At 42.6% G+C, this 27,470-nt stretch overlaps 1 protein-coding gene across 4 annotated transcripts in view; it reads left to right on the top strand.

Annotated features, from left to right (window-relative positions):
- tbc1d13 (TBC1 domain family, member 13) overlaps positions 1–27,260 on the top strand; it is a 30,523-nt gene extending 3,263 nt beyond the window's left edge. The window contains exons 2-12 of one of the 4 annotated variants that reach the window (XM_088391820.1): positions 9,412–9,485; positions 10,925–10,965; positions 11,563–11,624; positions 12,323–12,422; positions 13,079–13,161; positions 13,269–13,428; positions 17,710–17,920; positions 18,047–18,210; positions 18,532–18,692; positions 18,777–18,834; positions 24,413–27,260. In XM_088391820.1, coding sequence (XP_088247946.1) covers positions 9,412–9,485; positions 10,925–10,965; positions 11,563–11,624; positions 12,323–12,422; positions 13,079–13,161; positions 13,269–13,428; positions 17,710–17,920; positions 18,047–18,210; positions 18,532–18,692; positions 18,777–18,834; positions 24,413–24,478 — 1,180 coding nt within the window. In that variant the 3' untranslated portion in view covers positions 24,479–27,260. The other 3 variants (XM_088391821.1, XM_088391822.1, XM_088391823.1) reach the window with 3 other exon arrangements.
- The last annotated feature ends 210 nt before the right edge of the window (positions 27,261–27,470 follow it).

Here is a 27,470-nt window from a genome sequence, read left to right as displayed (position 1 = left end):
AGTCGAGGTCAGCAGCACGCCATCCCCACTGTAAACAGTGTTGACGATGCACTGCTTCCCCCTCCTGAGACGACGGATGGTGGACCAGAATTTCCTCGAAGCCGTCCGGAAGTCATTCTCCATGGCCTCGTCAAACTCCTCCCACGCCCGGGTTTTTGCCTTAGCAACCGCCAAAGCCGCGTTCCGCTTGGCCATCCGGTACCTGTCAGCTGCCTCCGGAGTCCTGCAGGCCAAACGGCCCGAGAGGACTCCTTCTTCAGCTTGACGGCATCCCTTATCGCCGGTGTCTACCAGCGGGTTCGGGGATATCCGCCACGACTGGTACCATCGACCTTACGGCCACAGCTCTGGTTGGCTGCCTCAACAATGCGGAACATGGTCCACTCGGACTCAATGTCCCCTGCCTCCCCCGGGGTGTGGGAAAAGCTCTGCCGGAGGTCTTCCTGACAGTGGATTCTGCCAGATGTTCCCAGCAGACCTTCACAGAGCGTTTGGAACTGCTTGGTCGGACCGGCATCTTCCCCCATCATCAGAGCCAAGCCACCACCAGGATGATCAGTTGACAGCTCCGCCCCTCTCTTCACCCGAGTGTCCAAAACATGCCGCCGCAATTCCGATGACCCGATTACAAAGTCGATCATCGAACTGCGGCTTAGGGTGTCCTGGTGCCAAGTGCACACATGGACACCCTTATGTTTGAACATGGTGTTTATTATAGAAAATCCGTGTCGAGCACAGAAGTCCAACAATAGAACACCGCTCGGGTTCAGATCACGGGGGCCGTTCCTTCCAATCACGCCCTTCCAGGTCTCACTGTCATTGCCCACGTGAACATTGAAGTCACCCAGTAGAACGATGGAGTCCCCAGAAGGAGCGCTCTCCAGCACTTCCTCCAAGAAGGGTGGGTACTCTGAGCTGCCGTTTGGTGCATAGACACAAACAACAGTCAGGACCCGTCCCCCCACCCGAAGGCGGAGGGAGGCTACCCTCTCGTTCACCGGGGTGAACCCCAATGTGCAGGCGCCCAGCTGGGGGGCAATAAGTATGCCCACACCTGCTCAACGCCTCTCCATCCCCTCTCAAGAGGGCTTGTACCAGAGCCCAAACTATGTGTGGAGGCAAGTCCGACGATGTCTAGTCGGAACTTTTCTGCCTCACACACCAGCTCAGGCTCCTTTCCAGCCAGAGAGGTGACATTCCATGTCCCAAGAGCCAGCCTCTGCAGCTGGGGATCGGACCGCCAAGGTCCCCGCCTTTGGCCGCCGCTCAACTTCTGACGTCACACAACACTAGTAGACGGCACACAATACATAACTAACTGCGCGCAACGGTTCCGCTATACTAAATAACAGTGACGTGCGGTGAGGTTCATGACTGGGGAGTCACAGACGTCACCGAAATTAATCCAGAGACAGGATACATTTTAGATTTAAGATTTTTGGGGGGAATGGCAAGTGTGCCACTATATACATATATATATATATATATATATATATATATATATATATATATATATATATATATATATATATATATATATATATATATATATATATATATATATACATGTATGTATATATATATACTACCGTTCAAAAGTTTGGGGTCACATTGAAATTTCCTTATTTTTGAAGGAAAAGCACTGTACTTTTCAATGAAGATAATTTTAAACTAGTCTTAACTTTAAAGAAATACACTCTATACATTGCTAATGTGGTTAATGACAATTCTAGCTGCAAATGTCTGTTTTTGTGCAATATCTACATAGGTGTTTAGAGGCCCATTTCCAGCAACTGTCACTCCAGTGTTCTAATGGTACAATGTGTTTGCTCATTGGCTCAGAAGGCTAATTGATGATTAGAAAACCCTTGTGCAATCATGTTCACACATCTGAAAACAGTTTAGCTCGTTACAGAAGCTACAAAACTGACCTTTCTGTGAGCAGATTGAGTTTCTGGAGCATCACATTTGTGGGGTCAATTAAACGCTCAAAATGGCCAGAAAAAGAGAACTTTCATCTGAAACTCGACAGTCTATTCTTGTTCTTAGAAATGAAGGCTATTCCATGCGAGAAATTGCTAAGAAATTGAAGATTTTCTACAACGGTGTGTACTACTCCCTTCAGAGGACAGCACAAACAGGCTCTAACCAGAGTCGAAAAAGAAGTGGGAGGCCGCGTTGCACAACTGAACAAGAAGATAAGTACATTAGAGTCTCTAGTTTGAGAAACAGACGCCTCACAGGTCCCCAACTGGCATCTTCATGAAACAGTACCCGCAAAACACCAGTGTCAACATCTACAGTTAAGAGGCGGCTGCGGGATTCTGGGCTTCAGGGCAGAGTGGCAAATAAAAAGCCATATCTGAGACTGGCCAACAAAAGAAAAAGATTAAGATGGGCAAAAGAACAAAGACATTGGACAGAGGAAGACTGTTGTGGACGGATGAATCCAAGTTTGAGGTGTTTGGATCACAAAGAAGAACGTTTGTGAGACGCAGAACAAATGAAAAGATGCTGGAAGAATGCCTGACGCCATCTGTTGAGCATGGAGGAGGTAATGTAATGGTCTGGGGTTGCTTTGGTGCTGGTAAGGTGGGAGATTTGTACAGGGTAAAAGGGATTCTGAATAAGGAAGGCTATCACTCCATTTTGCAACGCCATGCCATACCCAGTGGACAGCGCTTTATTGGAGCCAATTTCATTCTACAACAGGACAATGACCCCAAACACACCTCCAAATTGTGCGAGAACTATTTAGAGCAGAAGCAGGCAGCTGGTATTCTATCGGTAATGGAGTGGCCAGCGCAGTCACCAGATTTGAACCCCATTGAGCTGTTGTGGGAGCAGCTTGACCGTATGGTACGCAAGAAGTGCCCATCCAACCAATCCAACTTGTGGGAGCTGCTTCTGGAAGCGTGGGGTGCAGTTTCTCTAGAGTACCTCAACAAATTAACAGCTCGAATGCCAAAGGTCTGCAATGCCGTAATTGCTGCAAATGGAGGATTCTTTGACAAAAGCAAAGTTTGATGTAAAAAAATCTTATTTCAAATACAAATCATTATTATATATATATATATATATATATGACGTGCGGTGAGATTCATGACTGGGGAGGCACTGACGTCATCACCCCCCCTCCGGTAAAATTTGTCCGGCACCTAGCTTAAATTAAAATCTCATATCAGCAGTCTTCACACATAAAAACACTCAATAAAGCACATGGAATCAAAAACTTGTTTTCGATCGTGCGTACCACTCCGTTCCGAAGTCCCGTTGTCCGAATCAAACCTTTTAACTCCGGAGTTGCTCTTCCTTTACTGATGACCTCCTGCTTCAACCGAAAATCCATAGTTGAAAATCGTTTGGATATGTAATCCTCCATTGTAAAACAAAATGTAAAAACGAAAAAACAAAAAAAACAAAACGAATGTAAAACGAAATAAATGGACGACTGCTCCTCAGTTGTTCACTGTAAATTTGAACTGGAGATCTCTTATTCTACAGGTAGGTGCATGAAACATCCCGGGATCAGTAGCAACCCCCGCCATAAGGCTGGAGAACCTTTTTTCGTAGCCTCTGTAAGTTATCTTTTCAAATCCGTTTTGTTCATCTAAAGCAGACCTGGGCAAAACACGGCCCGCGGGCCACATCCGGCCCTTTGTGCGTCCCTGTCCGGCCCGCATGAGGCCAATCGTAAATTCTATTTGATTACAACTTAATTAGAAAAAAAAAATCAGTGTCGTGCGTGCAATACAACTGTTTTACTTTTATTTTGAAAGGCGTCGCACTTCCGTGTAGTGTACGTGTATGTGAGCTGTGCGTGAAGGTGAACAGTGCGAAGTAAAACTGCCCTCGAATTGTGTGCTGACCCTCAGAAAAGAAAAGTTTACATGGGGTGCCGTGTTTTCAACAAGACATGGACTGCAAAGTATCTCTTTACAGAAATGAAAGGTAAAGCCGTGTGCCTGATTTGTGGTACACAGGTAGCTGTGTTTAAAGAATGTAATTTGAGTCGTCACTACACGACCAAGCATGAGAAAAAATACATCTGTCTGATAAACAGTGCGCAACAGAGGCTGATGCATTGCTAGCAAAACTGCAAGCCCAACAAGGACTTTTTATCAAACTTCACACCCAGAGATGCAGCGGCTTTGTCATTTGAGGAAAAGTTAAAGAAGTTAAGAATAAATTGTACTGATTAATGATTGTTTTTGTTATTTGACCTATACACCACAATTTCACATAGCTTAATATAAATATAAACAGAATAATTGTATTCTAAAAATTACCAGTAGCAGCTATTTAAAATAAATAATTTAGTGCATTTTACAATGGAAGAAAATTGAGCAGGTTTAAGTTATCGTAGGTGTGGCCCTCTGACACAACTCAGGTTTTTCATGTGGCCCCTTGTAAAAATTAATTGCCCACCCCTGATCTAAAGAAACACGATGTTACAGACAAATGACAAAAAACACAAGATATTATATACATACGTCATCTTAACTACGGAAATTAGTTAATATAGCCACAATGTTTGAACAGTTAAACAGGGACATAAAGACAGAGAGCAGTTCTGTCTAACTGCATAGCCTGCCAACATAGGCAGCTATTGAAATTAAAAGGAAAATGACTTTATAATAAAAACGATGGCTTTTTATTTTCCTTTTCATGATGGCAGGGGAGGCACATCCTCTGACCGCACGTCCTTGCTAAATAACCATAAATGAAATACTCTTGGCAACACACCAAACATAAGTCATTGAGACAACAAAATACATTTGCTGGCGACCGTTCGTCGCCGTGGCGCTGCTTAACGGCTACTCGTACGATGCGAGGAAAACTTAAAGGAGCACGCCGAAGCTACAAATCAAACAGCGCACACGAAACAAACCGCGTTCAGAAACACGGCACAACAGTAGACAGTAGTGACAATGAAATGTATATCCCGTAATTTTCGGACTATAAGTCTTGGTTATTTTCATAGTTTGGGTGGGGGGGTGACTTATAATAAGGAGCGACTTATATGGTTTTTTTTTTCAAAAATGTTAAAAAAAAAAGTGAAACCGCGATAAACGAACCGCGATGTAGCAAGGGATTACTGTAATTTGAATTTCAAGTGACGTCAGCGGCGCGGCGTGCGCGGTGGTTGTTTACAAAAAGGACAAAGATTGATCACGGGATGACGAAGATGTCGAGGGGCCTCACGTACTACTGGCATCATTAGCGGCTTTGTTTCTAAGTGACACGGAGGATGAAGAGTTTGAAGGATTTAAGGATTTGGAGTGACACAGAAGGTTTGAAAAACTATTATGGCTTTTACGTACGCCCGGTCCTATTCTATGGAGCTCTCTTTCACCTCCGTGGATGGAAGTCTGGGGCCGGCGATGGGCCGGGTGGCTGTCAGGGGACAGTGGATGGGGCTCGGTCATGGCTTTTACGCACGCTTGGTCGTATTCTATGGAGCTCTCTTTCACCTCCGTGGATGGAAGTCTGGGGCCGGCGCTCGGCCGAATGGCTGTCCGGGGACGGTGGATAGGGCTCGGTCATGGCTTTTACGCACGCCCGGTCCTATTCTATGGAGCTCTCTTCCACTTCCGTGGCTGGAAGTCCACGCCGCCACACGCCTGGAAGTTTGTTTTGTTAAATAAAGAGCCGTTTACCAAACCCACGTCTTTCCTTGAACTTTGTTAACGCTACAATATAGTATAAAGTAGATCTGTGGAATAACGACAAGGCTGACGTCAGCTGCTCACGCGCGGCGTTGTTGAAATAAAGGACGAGGAATTTGATCGATGGATTTAATGATTTAGAGTGCACAGATGGTTTGATAAAACTATTGCTTATATAATAGTTATTTGATATCTAATTTATATATCGTTAAATGGGCCTGTGGAATATTTTGAAGTGCAAGCCGTCAGCCCCGTGCACTCATTGTTGACAAAGGACGATCGATAGATTTAATGATTTGGAGTGACACAGATGGTTTGATAACATTATTGCTTCTATAATAGTTATTTGATATCTAATTTATATATCGTTATATGGGCCTGTGGAATATTTTGAAGTGCAAGCGCTGTCAGCGGCGTTCACGCATTGTTGACAAAGGACGATCGATGGATTTAATGAATTGGAGTGACACAGATGGTTTTATTAAAGTGTTATTTATGTAATAGTTTTTTTGAATAACTCTGAATGTTACGTCAGGCCCGTTCTCAGCTCTTCGTTTGTGTTTGTCACGTTAGCATACCTATCGTTTAGCCTGTTGTTGCTCGTTCATGTCTGGTCTTGGTGTTGGATTTTGTCAAATAAATTTTCCCCCCAAAATGCGACTTATACTCCAGAGCAACTTAATGTTTTTTTTTTCACGTTATTGAGCATTTTATGGCTAATGCGACCTATATTTCGGAGCGACTGTTAGTCCGAAAATTACGGTACTCACTTTGTGTCAAAGACGCACACGATCACAGCAACACAATCAATACCAGCAACTTTTAATTTACTGCTGCGCACAAGCTCCAACAATCGCGATAAGCTGAGGTAATTCACGCGAGACTTAAGGCGCGGTGATGTAACTGTCCAACATTTTAACATCAACATAGGAACCTTTCTAACAGTTTCTCCATTTTCTGTTATCTCTTCTCTTATTTTCTTCTCTTTTCTTTCTTACCGCTATTTTTTATTTTTCTTCTTCGTGCTACCGCTATTTTTATTTTTCTTCTTCGTGAAGGGTTCGCTTTGGCCTGGAGAGTTAAGTTCAGCATTCGCTTTAAAGATATCTGACGCCATCTAGCGTTGTGAATGGGTATAATGTCTAGATCCCGAATGTAAGATGACCCCCACTTTTTCAGTCTTATTTCAATACAAAAAACACCGTCTTATATTCTGGCCAATACGGTAATAGGTTTTTGATCAACAGCAGCACTCTCATCCTACTCTTTAATAAGTGTTCAGTTCTAACGGTTTTTAACTTTTAAAACATGTTTTAACATTTTCAACTTTCTGCCGTAATGGAAACAATAGCTACTATAAATTGTTGCTATTAGTTAAGTACTATGTTAAATACCTTTTTTCCCCCATTTGTTTCTAGGTTTGTCTAACACGTAATACGGTAGCATTACACCTGTGCAATTGTGCACATACATGGGGTTTATTCGGGACATTCAATGAGCACATGCTGTAAATAAACAAATTAACAAATTGAGAAATAACAGCATACAGTGCAGGATACAATTAAAAAATTTGATTATCGAATCTCACAATGATTCGACTTGTGGTTTATATTTATGATGATAGTAAAGCAACACATTGATGATGTGATTTTATGATACGTAAACCATACACAACTGACAGTACTGCAAATGTAAAAAAAAAGATTAATATGAAGTACAACGGAATCCTGATTCAAAATAATAATGGAAGAAGGGGCTGTCTGTAGAAGCAGATTGTCTTATAAATTGAAATAAAGATTTTGTGTGGCCTAAAAACACCCTGTACTTATTATCCACATATATAACCCCAAGTACAGTGCAAAATTATTTTATTAAAAAAAAAATGCCTTTAACCATTTAAAAAGTTCTAAAGTTTAACCACATTTATCTTGGTGGTGCAAGTGGGGGTGATGAAGGTTTGCAGCTGGTTCCTTTCAAGAGCTGCAAGGGTACCGCATTTCCTGTTTCACCTTTGCTCCTGTTGGATGCTATAGAAGGGTTTGACTCCCTAAAAAACAATTGTTAGCATGTACAAGAGACATGACATTGCCCAACTAAAAGATAGCAATAGTTATGAGGTAGCTACAACACACCCCTTTCTGAGCCCCGCGCCTAGGGTAATGCTGAGCATTCTATTGCCTTTAATGGAAACATCGGCCCTACCAACATGGCCGCCATGTAGTCTGTGTACAACAGGCATGTCATGGCCCGCAGCTTTGTTCTTATTACGTATTTGTGGCCCGCCTGCACTGTCAAACTGAATTAAGAAAATCATGAAACTTGAAACTGTAATTCCTCCTATTGCCAAAGGGTGGCAGCACCACCCCTCTCCTCTCATTTCTGCCATGGTAACTGCAAAGAAAACAAGGAAAGTTGACATTGAGGGCTGTCGCTTTCAAGAGAAATGGGGATTACAATACTTCATCACTGAAAATTAAGGCAATTGTGTTTGTCTAATTTGTAGAGACGGTTGCCTTGTTTAAGGAGTTCAACCTGAAGAGACACTATCAGACTAAACATGCTAACACATACGACAAGCTAACAGGGAGTGACCGCGCTGATGAAGTGAAGCAGCTCCAAGCTGAACTGGCATCACAACAGTGATTTCTCACGCAGGGCTGTGAGTCAAAAGTAAATCAAAAGTAAATATTACTTATTATTAAATATTATGAAGTGGCCATGTTAATACTGTTGATGTTATGATGGCTGGATGGATGGATGTTATGAACTTATAGAAGTGACACAAACTATTACTTTCTGAAAGATATTGTAAATGACGAGCAAAATTCACTTGTTTTAATTTTTAATAATAACAACCAACTTTGCATTACTTATAACTCCTGTTTAAAACGTTCATGAGGCAAAAATCATTTTAAACTCGTGTAGATTTAAGATGTTTCATACAGTTTGTTCAATATTATCTGACTCTGCAGATATGAATGAAAGGCAGAATTTGTGTTTTTAGAGTTGTTCACATCTGCCTGAGTGGCTTATATTTGGTTATTTTGTCATTTAAAAATAAAGGCAATTGGAACAATGAAATTTGTTTTATAACAGTGTGTATTTGCATGAAATTTTTGTAGTTAAAAATGTCCGAAAAAACTATTCCCTGGGCCCATTCACTTTATCAAATCTGGCCCTCTTTGCAAAAAGTTTGGACGCCCCTGGTGTACAGAAACACAACAGCAGCACATGGAAATACTTGTACCTCTTTCTGTCTATTGATAACGCCACAGCACCAGTAACCTATCCATCAATTTTCTATACCGCTTGTCCCCACCATCAGTGGTTAATTCTAGAAGGAACAAACTTTGACAAGTACTGTCCAACGGGGCATTCTGAGAGGATTGGACATTATTTTCTGTTTGTTAAATCTTAAAACAGTTCAATCTTCGTCCATTTCAAAACTTCCACAGGTACATGGTATTTTTCCGAACCATATCCTCTTGATGGACACAGCAATCATTAGTTCGGTAAAAATGACAATTTTGACTATAAGATTAACTGCATGAAAGAAGTTTTACAGAAAGAAATCCCTAGCGCCTTTGTAAAACATGCATGACCCCTTGTAAATTAACCCTGTAATATTTTGTAATACGGACAGAATACAACACGCTGGCATGTTGGCATTTCTGTTTGGATTACTTTAATTCAAGCTGTAATTCAGGTTCTGCTAAAAACATTTCTCTCTTCTTTTTCACAGAATACAGGATTTTAAAGTAGCTTTGACAGAAGAAAACATAAACCTGAAAACACTAAGACAGCTGTGCTTCAATGGTAAGTTTCCATCATTTTGCACAGGTGTCAAACTCGAGGCCCGGCCGGGGACGAGAATCCAGCCTGCTACATGATTTTGTGCAGCTTGCCAAAGCAAATGAGGTGCATCAACTTCATGTTTCTTGCTGAAATACATCCATCCATCCATTTTCTATACCGCTTGTACCCACGGGGGTCGCGGGCGTGCTGGAGCCTATCCCAGCAGTCATCAGGCAGTCGAATACGAAAACTGCAAACTGTTTTCACTTTTAAAAATTTTGAGATGTCTATTCAAATTACCATATTTTCCGCACTATTAGGCGCACTTAAAAACTTAAAATTTACTCAAAAAACCACAGTTCGCCTTATAATGCAGAGCGCCTTATATATGGATCAATTGATGAATTTGTTGATCCATACTGGTTGTACACGGCGCTCTGCCAAAATGTTTCAGTACGTTTTAATACGACGAGTAAATTACAAGGTCGCATCGCTTCCCAGCATTACGGCAACCGTGGTCAGGGGGTGTCACTGAAAAGCTGTTGTACCTGCGAGGCTATTTCATTTCAAAATAGGCTGTTCTGTTAATGTTTTCGAGTACGTTTACGGATCAATATCCAACGTAATCATAAATAAGCAGCACCAATGTGTTAAATCAGTCTTTAGTTGGTTCCGATCGCTTGTATGGGAGAAAGTTTGAGAAACGTGATTGTTTACAGGGTCACTTTGCTGAGGCTCATGGGAGTCTGCGAGCTGAGGCTCATGGGAGTTTACGTGTGGCTAATGCTATAATGATAGCTGCTATACGCATGAGGCTATTTCATTTCAAAATAGGCTGCTCTGTTAATGTTTCGAGTAAATTTACGGATCAATATGGAAGGGAAACAGAAGTAAGCAGTACCAATGTGTTAGATCGAATTTTAGTCAGTTCCGACCATTTTAAAAGAGCTAGTTTGAGAAACGCGATTGTTTACAGAGGGCTCATTGGTTATTGGCTAGTGGATGCATACCGCAACCCTAGTCAACCTCAGTTTGTTGCAGTATGGCTTCTATTTTATGCGCCTTTTAATCCGGTGCGCCCTCTATATGAAATCATTTCTAAAATAAAAAAATTCTGTGAGGGTGTGCCTTATAATCCAGTGCGCCTTATGGTGCGAAAAATACGGTAATGTAATAATTAATCAAACATATTTCACAGGTGTCTTCTGATTTCAAAAGTAGTATATTATATGCACATAATACATTTGTTTGTGTTCACAGTTATAGAAAATGGATGGATATGTAATATGGGCAGATAATACATTTGTTTGGTTTCAGAGTTATAATAGCCTTTGAAAGAAAACCTAACAACGATGTGGCCCTGTGACAAAATAAAGAGTTTGGCACCCCTGCTGTATTGCATCGTATTGTTCTGCTAAGTTATTGTCGAACAGTGTTTGACCGTACTTCATTCATCGTAGGAATTCCATTTGAAGGAGGCATTCGGGCACTTTGCTGGAAGGTAAGCATGATTTATGCGCTTTGCAGTAATTGTTTCTTCCTGCCATAGTTTGCTTATTCAGTGTACTGTTATTACATATGTTGTTACTAAAATGGGATAAACTGTGGGATAAGATAAAAAATGCTTCTTATGTTGACTTCCTATCTAATGCACATCTGCATTAAATATGTCTGAAGCTGTTAATATATACTGTACCGTATTTCATGTGAGTAACGGTGGAGGAAAGAGTGAATTATTAGCCTTCCTTATGTTATCGATGGTCGGAAATCTAGGAATCTCCTGTGCTCTACATTTAAAGCCCACACCCCATTCAGCGGTGACCGTTGGGTTGCATTTTTTCAGGGTTCATTCAAGATCAGAACCACTTGCCAACAGTTTAGAAGTTTGGTTTTTTTCTTGTCCCAAGGAAAATTTGAACATGTTCAAAATCTGTCTGGGATGCGGGCTTAAGGGATCTGACCACCACTTGCCTTTGTTTTATTGAATAATGGGAGTTTGTAAAACGCACGTAGCAAACGTTTTTTTCCGTCAGGGTCCTAATAGATTTTCTTGTCACAAAGAAATTTTGAACATGGATTTCTACTCTACTCATTTTAGATCCTCCTTAATTACCTTCCTCTTGATCAAACACGATGGGACTCATTCCTCAAAAAGGAACGGTAGGGTAAATATTCTGTTGGTTAAATGCTACATTGCTTATTATTGTATGGCATTGTGTTGTAGTGGGAAAAAAAAGAAGTGCCAGCGGTCTTGGATATCACATACTATTTATTACATTACATTATGGTCTTTTTATACTGTCTGGGGAGGGGCATCATTGCCGATTCTAGAATTGTTGCCATGTCTGACCACTGATTTGAAATGCTTTCAGCTAAAATATGACTTTTGGGAATATTAAAAAAAAAAAAAAACTGATTCCAATAAATATTAATTAATATTCATGTTTTATTAATCATGGTCAGTGATGCCAGAGGTTTACATTTGCTATTTGTCATGAAAAAAAAACATATTAGTATCCAAAAGCTGGTGGCTTACTTTTTTATTTTAACCATTAGTTGGTGTTTAGTTTTGTATAGATAATAATAATACCACACCACTGAAAAAGCTAGACTTGTGCCATAAACATTTTCATTTGGCCTCGAGCAGAAAACTGAATTTACTTGTTTTGAGTTGGTATGAAGGACTTGATAACCTTCCTCTACTTCCTACCCCTTTTAAACATGGATTGTATTTGATGACATCAATTTACCTACTGTTTTATTAATACCGTCCACATCAAATATCTGTGGTTTATTCTTTTTTTTTTTTTATCCCTGTCTTCTTTAAACTTCTACAATTAATCAATCATTTGCTACAGGGAAGTTTATTCACAGTTTCTGAAAGAAATGATTATCCAACCCGGCATTGCTAAAGCCAACCTGGGTCTCTCTAGAGAAGATGTTACAATGGAAGACCATGTAAGTCTTTTTTTTTCTCTCTCTACAGACTGTTGCTTGAATCAATTGACACCAACACATACACACAGACCAAATTGTTGATACCCTTCCATAAAAGAAAGTGAAAACAGCCATCATTGTCACTGAAATAACTTGAAATTTATATGAATAATTTACTCTAAAACCCCTGAAAAGTGAAGAGAAGAAATTTGACATACCACAGGGAATAGCGTTGGTAGCCTGATAAATGTGAATGGATAAATAAATTGGCAAGGGTATCGAAATAGGGCTAAAAAAATGAAAAACTGAGTTTCCCTCAGCTCTCGGACTCTGTGGGCATGTCCACTGAATACTCTGTAAACACCTCTCTTGACTGTTACTCATCTGGCATTATGTGCTTAAGTGTCTTGTCATGTCAGTAGTATAATCCACAATTTGAACAACATGCACCATTTCAATAAACAGTGGCTGGATAAATGTTTATCTTTATGGTGGAAGCCTGTGTGACAAAAGGTCAGAAGGTTTAAGGGGGCCAATACTTTCGCCAGGCACTGTCTGTTCAGCTCTAAGTTGTCAATTTTACTGAAGCTACATAAGACCGAAAGCAACTGGTTTGTTGCACTAGCTAATGGTTAAGTCTCTAGTGATTATAATAAAATAAATATTTTGGTTTTCAGCCTCTAAATCCAAATCCAGAGAGCAGGTGGAACACATACTTCAAAGATAATGAAATCCTACTTCAAATTGATAAGGATGTAAGGTATGGACTTAACTCGATACGGGAATATATTTCTTTTTGAATCTGCTTTTGTCTTCTTCAGTACATCTGAATTAAATTACTGAATATTTGGTGCTTACATTTTACAGGAGGTTGTATCCAGACATGGCCTTCTTTCAGCGTCCTACGGACTACCCTTGCCAACTTATCCTGGACCCTCAAAATGATTATGAGACATTGCGTCGGCGAGTTGAACAAACTACGCTGAAAGCACAAACTGTAAATCGCAACCGCAGTGGAGTAACCAATGTATGTTTGTATGTTTTTTCTTCACAAATGTTACTTGGGAAAACACCTGTTTGATTAGTTATGTTCAATTTGTAAAGGTGAAGGGAAAAGGAATATTCATTGACCACGACGTAAAGGTGGACCAGCCGCTATGTGGATAGAGGAATTTTTTTTAAGGCTCATTTGTCACTCATTTGTGTTGAAAGCAATTGTCATTGTCCATATTAGTATGCATAACAGGGAATGAACAGAGTAGTTGATGCATTAACTTTGCCATTCCACATTTCCAGTTAGTGCTTGAAGTCGATTAATCCTATCTGTTTTTAGTTTAGGACTAACAACACTGACTCCTCCTGACTTAAATCAGCAGGTGGTCAGTCTCGCAGTCCAGTAATCCCTCATTTATCGCGGATAATTGGTTCCAAAAACCACTCGCGATAAGTGAAATCCGCGAAGTACGGTCACCAACAAGAAGTACTGGGCAGGCTAAAGAGTTAGCGGAAAGATGCTAGTTCGCAATCGAGCTAATTCGCGATCGTGCTAACACGCAAAAACGGACTTCTAAAGGAATGTAAATGAACATTTGGAGCAATACTACATTGTCCTAAAGGTTAGACACGTTTCCTCAATTTAGAAGTTTTATTTTGACTTTTAAATGTTTTTTCATAATTTGGAAGAAAAAAAAACGCGATGTAGTGAAGCCGCAATAAACGAAAGTAGCGAAGGGACCACTGTAGTCTTAAACATCCATCCATCCATCCATCTTCTTCCGCTTATCCGGGGTCGGGTCGCGGGGGCAGCAGCTTTAGGAGGGACTCCCAGACTTCCCTCTCCCCAGCCACTTCATCCAGCTCATCCCGGGGGATCCCAAGGCGTTCCCAGGCCAGCTGAGAGACATAGTCTCTCCAGCGCGTCCTGGGTCGTCCCCGGGGTCTCCTACCGGTGGGACATGCCCGGAACACCTCCCCAGGGAGGCGTCCAGGAGGCATCCTGATAAGATGCCCGAGCCACCTCATCTGGCTCCTCTCAACGTGGAGGAGTAGCGACTCTACTCCGAGTCTCTCCCGGATGACCGAGCTTCTCACCCTATCTCTAAGGGAGAGCCCGGACATCCTGCGGAGAAAACTCATTTCGGCCGCTTGTATCCGAGATCTCGTTCTTTCGGTCACGACCCATAGCTCGTGACCATACTAGGTGAGGGTAGGAGCGTAAATCGACCGGTAAATTGAGAGCTTTGCCTTTTGGCTCAGCTCTCTCTTCACCACAACGGACCGGTACAGGGTCCGCATTACTGCCGACGCTGCACCGATCCGCCTGTCGATCTCACGCTCCATCCTCCCCTCACTCGTGAACAAGACTCCAAGATACTTGAACTCCTCCACTTGGGGCAGGATCTCATCCCCGATCCGGAGAGGGCATTCCACCCTTTTCCGATCGAGTACCATGGACTCGGATTTGGAGGTGCTGACCCTCATCCCGACCGCTTCACACTCGGCTGCGAATCGTTCCAGCGAGAGCTGGAGATCACGGCCTGAAGAAGCCAACAGCACCACGTCATCTGCAAAAAGCAGAGACGCGATGCTGAGGTCCCCAAACCGGACCCCTTCAACGCCTCGGCTGCGCCTAGAAATTCTGTCCATAAAAATTATGAACAGAATCGGTGACAAAGGGCAGCCTTGGCGGAGTCCAACCCTCACTGGGAACGAATCCGTCTTACTGCCGGAAATGCGGACCAGACTCTGGCATCGGTGATACAGGGACCGAACCGCCCTTATCAGTTGGCTCGGCACCCTGTACTCCCGAAGCACCCTCCACTGAACCTCCCGAGGGACACGGTCAAACGCCTTCTCCAAGTCCACAAAACACTTGTGGACTGGTTGGGCGAACTTCCATGCACCCTCGAGGGATCCTGCCGAGGGTGTAGAGCTGGTCCACTGTTCCACGGCCAGGACGAAAGCCACGCTGCTCCTCCTGAATCCGAGGTTCGACTTCCCGACGAACCCTCCTCTCCAGCACCCCTGAATAGACCTTACCAGGGAGGCTGAGGAGTGTGATTCCCCTGTAATTGGAACACACCCTCCGGTCCCCCTTCTTAAAGAGGGGAACCACCACCACAGTCTGCCAATCCAGAGGCACTGTCCCCGATGTCCACGCAATGTTGTAGAGGCGTGTCAGCCATGACAGCCCCACAACATCCAGAGCCTTTAAGAACTCCGGGCGGATCTCATCCACCCCCGGGGCCTTGCCACCGAGGAGTTTTTTGACTACCTCAGTGACTTCGACCCCAGAGATTGGAGAATCCGCCTCAGAGTCTCCAGGCCCTGCTTCCCCAATGGAAGGCGTGTAGGTGGAATTGAGGAGGTCTTCGAAGTATTCTCCCCACCGACTCACGACGTCCCGAGTCGAGGTCAGCAGCACGCCATCCCCACTGTAAACAGTGTTGACATTGCACTGCTTCCCCCTCCTGAGACGCCGGATGGTGGACCAGAATTTCCTCGAAGCCGTCCGAAAGTCATTCTCCATGGCCTCACCGAACTCCTCCCACGCCCGGGTTTTTGCCTCAGCAACCGCCGAAGCCGCGTTCCGCTTGGCCATCCGGTACCCGTCAGCTGCCTCCGGAGTCCCGCAGGCCAAACGGCCCGATAGGGCTCCTTCTTCAGCTTGACGGCATCCCTTACCGCCGGTGTCCACCAGCGGGTTCGGGGATTGCCGCCACGACAGGCACCAACGACCTTACGGCCACAGCTCCGGTCGGCCGCCTCAACAATGGAGGCGCGGAACATGGTCCACTCAGACTCAATGTCCCCCGCCTCCCCCGGGACGTGGGAAAAGCTCAGCCGGAGGTGGGAGTTGAAGCTCTTCCTGACAGGAGATTCTGCCAGACGTTCCCAGCAGACCCTCACAGAGCGTTTGGGTCTGCCAGGTCGGACCGGCATCTTCCCCCACCATCGGAGCCAACCCACCACCAGGTGGTGATCAGTTGACAGCTCCGCCCCTCTCTCCACCCGAGTGTCCAAAACATGCGGCCGCAAATCCGATGACACGACTACAAAGTCGATCATCGAACTGCGGCCTAGGGTGTCCTGGTGCCAAGTGCACACATGGACACCCTTATGTTTGAACATGGTGTTCATTAATGAAAATCCGTGTCGAGCACAGAAGTCCAACAATAGAACACCGCTCGGGTTCAGATCAGGGGGGCCGTTCCTCCCAATCACGCCCTTCCAGGTCTCACTGTCATTGCCCACGTGAGCATTGAAGTCACCCAGTAGAACGATAGAGTCCCCAGAAGGAGCGCTCTCCAGCACTTCCTCCAGGGACCCCAAGAAGGGTGGGTACTCTGAGCTGCTGTTTGGTGCATAGACACAAACAACAGTCAGGACCCGTCCCCCCACCCGAAGGCGGAGGGAGGCTACCCTCTCGTTCACCGGGGTGAACCCCAATGTGCAGGCGCCCAGCCGGGGGGCAATAAGTATACCCACACCTGCTCGACGCCTCTCACTGTGGGCAACTCCAGAGTGGAAGAGAGTCCAGCCCCTCTCGAGAGGGCTTGTACCGGAACCCAAACTGTGTGTGGAGGCTAGTCCGACTATATCTAGTCGGAATCTTTCTGCCTCGCACACCAGCTCGGGCTCCTTTCCAGCCAGAGAGGTGACATTCCATGTCCCAAGAGCCAGCTTCTGCAGCCGGGGATCAGACCGCCAAGGTCCCTGCCTTTGGCTGCCGCCCAGCTCACATTGCACCCGACCCCTTCGGCCCCTCCCACAGGTGGTGAGCCCATGGGAAGGGGGACCCACGTTTCCATTTCGGGCTATGCCCGACCGGGCCCCATGGGCGAAGGCCCGGCCACCAGACGCTCGCCTTCGAGCCCCGCCTCCAGGCCTGGCTCCAGAGGGAGGCCCCGGTGACCCGCGTCCGGGCGAGGGAAAACAAAGTCCATTTATGTTTTTCATCATAAGGGGCTTGGGTAAGCCGTGCTTTGTCTGACCCCTCACCTAGGACCCGTTTGCCATGGGTGACCTTACCAGGGGCATGAAGCCCCCGGCAACATGGCTCCTAGGATCATAGGGGCACGCAAACCCCTCCACCACGATAAGGTGACGACTCGCGGAGGGGTAGTCTTAAACATTTAGCTAAAATTGGGAATTTTAAAAAATATTGTTTTAATTATGAAATTCAGCCGTTTGCTGTGTGTAAGCACCTTCAGACTGGTTTGTATTTTTATTCCCTGAACGTGCTGCATAAATATGATAATTGCACATTACTACATCACTATTGAATAAATTGTATCTATCTTCCCAGGTCAGCTCCCCTGGAAAGTCTTTGAATTTGTACCCATCTAATGAATACGAGGTGTTGCCCAATGGGAGTGAAGCTCACTGGGAAGTGGTGGAGCGCATCCTCTTCATCTATGCCAAACTCAATCCTGGAATTGCTTACGTCCAGGGCATGAATGAAATCGTTGGTCCAATTTACTATACCTTTGCCACAGACCCCAACAGCCAATGGAAAGGTAGGTAGGCCCTGTTGTTTTAAAATGTTAATTACAGTAAGAGGAAGAACAAAGTGGACACTCATTACATTTGTATCTCAAAATAAAAGAAATAGTCACCTGGGTTTTTATTTTGTCTTTTTATAGAGCACGCAGAAGCGGATACTTTCTTCTGTTTCACCAACCTAATGTCAGAGAACAGAGATAATTTCATCAAGAGCCTAGATGATTCCCAGTGTGGCATAACATACAAGATGGAGAGTGTGTATTCAATGCTCAAAGAAAAAGACCAGGAGCTCTATTTCAAGCTGGTATGGACACAAAAAAAAAAATCAAAGGACAGTCATGTATTCACCTAAAGAAATGTGTGGTTTTATTTAGCGTATTGAGAGACAGACCTATCTTAAGTCTACACACCCCTGTTCAAATGCCAGGTGTTTGTGGTGTAACAATAGTGACAAAGATAAATGGAAAATGAAAAAGTGAAAGTGGTTTCACAAGTGCATAACATAATTTGTTTATTCAGAGTGACGCAATCGCATTCAAAGCCATCTGCCACTATTTAAAGTACCACAAATGCAGTTCATTTTGGCATTAATGGTGTGTTTTTCCTCCTTTTTCCTTGCACGTAGCTAGAGCAGAACATCAAGCCTCAATACTTCACCTTCCGCTGGCTGACCCTGTTGTTATCGCAGGAGTTCCTCCTACCAGATGTTATCCGCATTTGGGACACTCTGTTTTCTGACCAGGACCGCTTCTACTTCCTCATCCTGGTCTGCTGTGCCATGCTCATGTGAGATATTCAGCTCCATGATAAAATGAATACTTCAGCAATGTCATCTTCCTTATGGTTTCTCTTGACCTAACACATTTACAGACTGATCCGGGATAACCTTCTGGCCGGAGACTTCACAGTGAATATGAGATTACTACAGGTAGGTGTCTTTTGGTAAATGCTACAGAGGTCTTTCTTCAGTATATTTAGTTGGTTGGCTGGTTTTCTTTTCATACCCATCCTCAAAACCAACGCAAACTCAAATGCATCCTAACAAACCGTGTGAGAAGGCTCATTTCTTATTGGATTTAGGAACATGAACAGAAAGGTTTGTGGTTTAAACTAACCTTAAAGCAAACATTGTAAATTGTTGACAGGCTTTATTGCTTTTTTTGTTCTTTTTTCTTATTTCTTTAGTTTCTGTGCTGGGTTGTAACAATACTGATTTGAATTAGAAAATTGTTTTTTATTTTAAAGAAGCGTCCATCAAATCAAACTGAATCAAATCATTCCACTTTAAAATATATTGAGATCTGTACCAAATTGTCTTATTGGAAAAACATATCTGAGAGCTCCACATTTAAAGGCCAAGAGACATCCCTTTTTTTTTTTAACTTAGAACACATTTGCCGCATTGGAAATTAAAAATGGACACCGATTACTAAGAATGAAGCTAAAATTAAATGCCAGTTTATCGGGTTCCGCACGCAGCCACACTGGTGGGCCATTACTGTGACGTCACAAGTTGTACATCCGGATCTCAACAAACCCAAACAGATGATAGCGACAGCTCCGTTTTTAGCGGCAATATTAGCATCATTTTATCCGATTCAGAAACCTCTCGACGCAGAATATGATGAATCTAGCAGTTCACTTGGGCTGAGCTGAGCACGTTTTCTGAATTGTGCCCCTCCCGTCACTCTGGTTAGGTTGGCATAGTAAAAAGTGCTCTTGGGGGCTTTAGAGTGCCGAGTTGATCTCGGCACATGAAGAAATGACCACCTGCAACATTTGGTTTAGGTTTTATAAGTATTTTTAATTTTATTGCTTAAATCGCATTTTCTCGACAAGCTGAGCACGTTTTCTGAGATGTGCCTCTCCCGAAACTGTGGTTAGGTTGGCATAGTAAAAGGTTCTATAGGGGGCTTTAGAGTGCCGAGTTGACCACGGCGCATGAAGAAATGACCATCTGCAGCGTTTGGTTTAGGTTTAAATCGCATTTTTAATTTTATTGCTTAAATCACATTTTCTCGACGAGCTGAGCACGTTTTCTGATTTGTGCCCCTCCCGTCACTCTGGTTAGGTTGGCATAGAAAAAAGTGCTCATGGGGGCTTTAGAGTGCCAAGTTGACCACGACACATGAGGAAATGACCACCCGCAACGTTTGGTTTAGTTTTTTTGCGCTTTTTTAATTTTATTGCTTAAATCGCATTTTCTCGACGAGCTGAGCACGTTTTCTGAATCGTGCCTCTTCCGTCCGTCACTGTGGTTAGGTTGGCATAGTAAAAAGTTCTCAGGGGGCTTTAGAGTGCCGAGTTGACCACTGCGCATGAAGAAATGAACAACTGCAGCGTTTGGTTTAGGTTTTAGGCACATTTTTTATTTTATTGCTTAAATCGCATTTTTTCGACGAGCTTAGCACGTTTTCTGAATTGTGCCCCTCCTGTCACGCTTCGACATACTTTTCAAAGTCAAAGTCTCAAAGTCAAAGTCTCCTTTATTGTCAGTTCCTCCGCATGTCAAGACACACAAAGAGATCGAAATTACGTTTCTCACTATCCCAGGGTGACAAGACAGAGTTCACAACGCACATACAAGTAAACAACACAGGAAAAATAAAACAAGAAGTCAACATCAATGAACAATAAGAGTGATAGCACGCTAGCCGCTCCCGATGCACAGCAGAGTCCGGAAAGATGACAGTCAACCATGCCACTGTGAACACGAGCACACTGCAGGCACGCACTGTCCGGTTCATGGATCCTATCAGGCGAACGCAACCCATCTTGTCGTCCCGCGAACGAACATACGCCAGGAGAATGGAAGGCACGGCTGGGCGAGCTGGGTTGGCCGCAAGCCTGGCCCGACGTCTCCGCGCTGGCCCCTCTTCTCTTTTTGTTTACATTCACTGAAGCTAAACGCGTACAACTTGAGACGTCATGAGACGTCACTTCCGGCTGGCGGCTCGGTGCAGTCAAACTCGTATGCGCGGCAAATTTAAATTATATTTTTCAGAGCAACAGCTTCCTTTTCGTTGTTTCGATCGTCAATTTATATTTATAAGCCCATAAGCTAACTAAAACCGATTTATACATTTTCCGGTGTCTCTGGGCCTTTAAATTAGTAACAAGTTCTTTCACATGTACGTACATGTGCATACAATGGCAACAAGAAACTCATTGCATCATACCATCTCAAACAGAGCCATACCATATAGAATCGAATCATTCCACTTTAAAATCGAGCCATTTCTGATTGTATGGCTCCTATGTATCAAGAAGCATATCGAATGGTCTTTTATTGGAGTGATGAATAACCCTACCTCTGTAGCATGATGCACATTTTGAAAATTAACACTACACATACAGGACTGTCTCAGAAAATTAGAATAATGTGATAAAGTTCTTTATTTTCTGTAATGCAATTAAAAAACCAAAAATGTCATACATTCTGGATTCATTGCAAATCAACTGAAATATTGCAAGCCTCTTATTACTTTTATAATGCTGATTATGGCATACATCTTAAGAAAATGCAAATATCCTATCAAAATATTAGAATATCATGAAAAAGTACACTAGTAGGGTATTCAACTAATCACTTGAATCATCTAATTAACTCGAAACACCTGAAAGGGTTTCCTGAGCCTTGAAAAACACTCAGCTTGGTTCAGTAAACTAAATCACAAGTATGGGGAAGACTGCTGATCTGACTGCTGTCCAGAGGACCATCATTGACACCCTCCATCAGAAGGGTAAGACACAAAAAGAAATTTCTCAAAGAGCAAGCTGTTCACTGAGTGCAGTTTCAAAGCACATCCACAAAAAGTCTGTTGGAAGGGGGAAATGTGGCAGGTAACGCTGCATAACCAAGAGAGATGACCGCAGCCTTAACAGCATTGTGAAGAAGAGTTGCTTCCAGAATTTTGGGGAGCTTCAAAGACAGTGGAGTCCAGGTATCAAAAGCCACTGTTCACAGACGTGTCCGGGAAATGGGCTACAATAGCCGTATTCCCATGGTCAAGTCACTTCTGAACTCAAGACAACGGAAGAAGCGTCTGACTTGGGCTATGGAAAAGAAGCACTGGACAGTTGCAGAGTGGTCCAAAGTCCTCTTTTCAGACAAAAGCAAGTTTTGTATTTCATTTGGAAGTCAAGGCGCCAGAGTCTGGAGAAAGGCTGGAGAGGAGCAAAATCCAAGTTGCTTGAAATCCAGTGTGAAGTTCCCACAGTTAGCGATGGTTTGGGGAGCCATGTCAGCTGCTGGTGTTGATCCACTGTGTTTCATCAAGTCCAGAGTAAATGCAGCTGTGTACAAAGATTTTAGATCACTACATGAGTCCATCTGCTGAAAAGCTCTATGGAGATGATGACTTCATTTTCCAGCATGATCTGGCACCTGCCCACAGTGCCAAAACCACCAGTAAATGGTGTACTGACCATGGCATTACTGTCCTCGATTGGCCTGCCAATTCCCCTGACCTGAACCCCATAGAGAATTTGTGGGGTATTGTGAAGAAGAAGCTGAAAGACACCAAACCCAACAATGCAAATGAGCTAAAGGCCGCTATTGAAGCATCCTGGGCATCCATAAAACCTCAGCAATGCCACAGGCTGATTGCCTCCATGCCACGCCGCATTGATGCAGTAATCCGTGCAAAAAGATTCCCAACCAAGTACTGAGTGCATTAATGGACATTTACAAATGTTTGATTTTTGTTTTGCTGTTATAAATATTTTTTTTTTTACTTGGTCTGAGGAAATATTCTAATGTTTTGAGACAGTATATTGGAGTTTTCTTAAGCTGTATGCCATAATCAGCAATATTAAAATAATAAAAGGCTTGCAGTATTTCAGTTGATTTGTAACGAATCCAGAATGTATGACATTTTTGTTTTTTAAGTGCATTACAGAAAATAAAGAACTTTATCACAATATTCTAATTTTCTGAGATAGTCCTGTACATAAGAGAAGGGGGGGAAGGCAGAACAGCCCTACTTATAATTAAATATTAGTATATTGCACATAAAATAAAATAAAGTTTTTAAAAAAAAGACAGAAAAGTTAAGAAACAAATGCGTCTTGGAAATTAAATCTAAATGTACTGTACTAAAAGTTCAGTACAACTAAACAGTGCTTGGACAGAGATTATTTTGCGTAACACTGGAGAGAGTTTGTGTACCTCTAGTACAAATAAACTTTGAGAATCACTTCTTTGAAGAGACGAAGGTTAAAAAAATCCACCTGGAATTGACAATGTACTAGACTCGAGACGTCATCTCTTGGAGCCATGTGCTGGTTTTGTCGTAAGCAGGACTATTTTGTGCTGATGCCGTTTAAAATAACTCTATAGCGAGCGTTTAGCAAGAACTCAGAGCACGTACCAAAGTATGGAACATCGGATCCAACTGCGAGTGTCATTACAGTAAAAATCAAGAAATATCACTTGCATGTGTTTTTCCATTTCTTTTCGCTCGGCAATGTTATTGTCGCCTGTTGCCAATAAGGCCAATTGTGTAGATGTCTTGTGAGGTCAGGTTTGTCTTCACGCTTTAGGGTCATACACCCCTTTTTGTAGCGCTACCCCTAAATCCTAAGGAGAATTGGCAAACGTTGTAGACCTCATGATTGTGCATTTCTAGGGTGAAGGGACAACGTAAAGGGTGGCCCAATACCACCCCTGATTAAAGAGGTAGTATTGGAATTGAGCCTAGGTCTCATATCCTGTGAATAGCAGGAGTCCATACTAGTAGCGACTCTGCACTACCGAAAGCTTGACAAAACTGTTTTGAGAAATTGTACCTGACACTTACTCCACTGACGTTTTCCCAAAGAAAAGCTTCAGTGCAGTGTGCATGGGGCATACATAGGGCATCAAAGCACTTACCGTATTTTCCGGAGTGTAAGTCGCTCCAGCCATAAAATGCATAATGAAGAAGAAAAAAAACGTATATAAGTCGCAGCAACACCAAGAACAGACCTGTCATCTTGAAAGGCAATTTAAAATAAAAATAGAATAGGCAACAACAGGCTGGATAATTGTACGGTACGTTACATGACACAACGAATTGAGAACGTGACTGGTATGTTAACATAACATATTAAGAGTTATTCAGACAACTACGTACAGCATAAATAACATGCTAACAAGTTTATCGAACCATTCATATACTCCAAATCATTAAGTCAACAAAATCTTCATCCTCTGTGTCACCTAGAAACAACTCCGTTAAACCCCGGAAGTAGAAGATGCAGCGCTTCCTCTTCTACGTGGCTTACGTCACACTCATCATCAGTTGCAGTTCCAATTATTCCCCAGGCCTAGAGTGCCCTCATGCAGTTTAGTGTGAAAATAACATGTGAAATGACATGTGTTAATAATTTCACACATAAATCGGTCCTGAGTATAAGTCGTGCCCCCGGGAAAACTATGACAAAAGCTGCGACTTATAGTCCGGAAAATACAGTAAATTCATTGTATACTATTTTTTTATTTCATGATTTTATTTTGTACTCAGGATTACCCTATCTCAGATGTCCATACCATTCTGACTAAAGCCAAAGAGCTCCAAGACAACTCGTAACCTGTTCACCCTTCCAGTGGCTGCTTCCTGTCAGATTAAATCAGTGGAAGCCCAAACAACAACAAAACATTTTCAGTTATACTTAAAGGACCTCAACGCATATGTTGTGTGGAAGAAAAAAACTGCATATTGCCTTTTAACTGGATGACTGCTCTTGTGGTCAGAGGTGACTGCTAAGAAAACAACGAAGCAACCATCATTGTGGTGAGGAGGAAATGCATCTCAGTGCATGATGGGGATCAGGTCCCTGTGGTCATCCTCCATTCTCACCCGTCTATCCCATGGAGACTTGTTACCCTGACCAAGTTAGCATCTGGGGCAGTGGGAGGCATATGACATCGGTCTAACTAACCAACCATCATTCTGAAAACATTCCAGAGAGCTTCAACAATGTTGTCAGCATTTTAACAAAACACTGCAATAGTATTTGTTAGCGTATTAAATTTGTTTTTGGTTCTTGTGTGTTTTAAAAAGGTGATGAATCCTGTAATTTTCTGATCTTTGACAGTGACAGTGTTAGAAAGGTAATTATGATGAAAAGATAACGTGTTTTGGAAAATAATTAGTACGACACTTCAGCATTGTGCCTTTAGCCCTGTTAATAAATATATTTTGTTTTATGTCACACCAACATATATTGAATTTTATTGAAAGGATTGCAAAACAAACAAAACATCTCGAGACAATTCACACTACCAATTATGTTCTGTTCTAAGTGCAGTAAATTTGCCAACTTTTTTTATATATTATACTTTTAAAAATACTTGATAAACCCAGGTTCATGTTGCAAGCTACCGAGGGAAAAATTGTTGTCATCCATTTTATTTTTCTTTGCAGATTATGTGCCCTTCAAGCAATCATTCAAAACTCACTTTTTCAACATTGTAAGGTTATTAACTGATCAACCCATTTTCGATACGAAATTTTAAATGCTTTCTCCCAGTTCCCTGACAGATTAAATCATTGCAAGCCTTTTGGCAGTTTTGAATTACAATATGAATATACAGAATGTATCCATAAGCCTCGGTCTACCACATATCATCGTCTCACGTACATGTTAACAGGGTAAAATCTAAAGTTTCATCATATCATAATTACTGTTTGTTTATTGTAATGCACTTAAACTGTAATGGAGTTCCTTATTGATTACTTTTTTATTTGGTTGTATGTAGAGGAAGTGTTGAATGTTGGCCAATCTCTTTGTTTTATGTGTAATGCCAACTATCATTATGTATATTTTTTTTAATCTGTGTTTTGGGACCCGCAGTGACTGACTATTGGGGCACTTGACCACACACCATGTACACCATACTAGCCTGTGATTCCATCCATCCATTTTCTGAACCGCTTAGTCCCCACGGGGGTCGCGGGCGTGCTGGAGCCTATCCCAGCCGTCATCGGGCAGTAGGCGGGGGACACCCTGAACTGGTTGCCAGCCAATCGCAGGGCACACAGAGACAGACAACCAATCGCACTCACACTCGCACCTAGGGACAATTTGGAGTCTTCAATCGGCCTACCAAGCATGTTTTTGGAAAGTGGGAGGAAACCGGAGTGCCCGGAGAAAACCCACACGGGCCCGGGGAGAACATGCAAACTCCACACAGGGAGGGCCGGAGGTGGAATCGAACCCGCACCCTCCTAACTGTGAGGCGGACGTGCTACCCAGTGCGCCACCGAGCCGCCCTGTGATTTAGAGTTTACACTAAATAAACACTCCATAGAAATTTGAATGTTGCACATTTCATGATTCACTGTTGATGTACTGGTACCTCTTGTGTTCAACATTAACTTTGTTTTCATCAGAAAGCTGCTTTAAGGAATGTATATTTGCTGAGGAGAGGGTGAAGATGAGAAACTCAACAGGGCTATTGGCATTGTGTGTTATAGCTTATCAAATGTTTCAAATTCAAGAGACCAATGTTAATTCTCCAATGTTATAATGAAACTTTTGCATTTTTACCACATCTTTTTTTATTGGACAATTGCTATTTTTTTCATATATGTATAATATTGGCATCAACATAATCAAGGAAATAACATTTTCCTTACAGTAGTCTCCATACAATTATTATAAAAGTGCCACCTCCAGTTTAATTGTACCAAAACTGTAACATGTGCATGTATTCACTACAAATAAACCTTTTTAACGTCAAAGAACCCCTAATTTTAACATTCTAATATTCCAGGTATGTGCAGTGTAAACCATTATGAAGAACCTTACAATAGAAGTTTGTGTTGGGGACTGGTGGAGAGTGGAATAATAGTGTTCAATGTACTTGATATAAAGGGTTGTCAGGTTGCATGTTCCAAAGTTTATAATCATGATTTTGTAATGAATCCAGTGTTAATAGTTGTATATATGTTTTTACTTGTTTTCTGATGTGCATTAAATTGAATGATGATGATACAACTTCCTTTACAGGAGTTTGAATTTAGCTGTCAGATGCTGGGTTTTTAATTAATATTTTTCTGGTTATTTTAAACCTGTTTTAATGCTAATTTAAAACGTAATCAGGTCAGTTTATGAGTGTTCGGCTGAATCAAACAATCTTCACATTGGTCGTTGCATTTTATTTGGCAAAAATACCCCTGAGAAAAAACAAGTGGCAAACGGAAAAACAGATTCCTGCACACAATGTTTTTTTTTTTGGTCTCATGGCTTATGTATCGTTAAAATAAAACGCAATGGAACCCTGTATGGTCCAGCCACTGATGCTCTCCATGTTTTATTTATGGAAAGAGGTAACAGGCTCATTCATTAAATCACACCTCACACTGACACTCACACTGTGTGCTTTTTCACCTTGACAACAACACTGTCAACAAAGAGACAAAAACAAACAGCAACCTTTTACCTTGGTCAACGACAAGTATTTACAAAGAGTGCTACACTAACACCACCATATAATAATGGGTGTATTTTAAGTTTGGATCATCAACTCACATTTTTACCGTGTTCATTTCCATAGAAAATGCTGTGATTATTTCA

Source organism: Syngnathus floridae, chromosome 12 (genome assembly GCF_059516105.1).
Source record: "Syngnathus floridae isolate MCC-2025c chromosome 12, RoL_Sflo_1.0, whole genome shotgun sequence".
Taxonomy (NCBI): domain Eukaryota; kingdom Metazoa; phylum Chordata; class Actinopteri; order Syngnathiformes; family Syngnathidae; genus Syngnathus; species Syngnathus floridae.
This window is presented reverse-complemented; position numbering and strand designations above follow the sequence as displayed.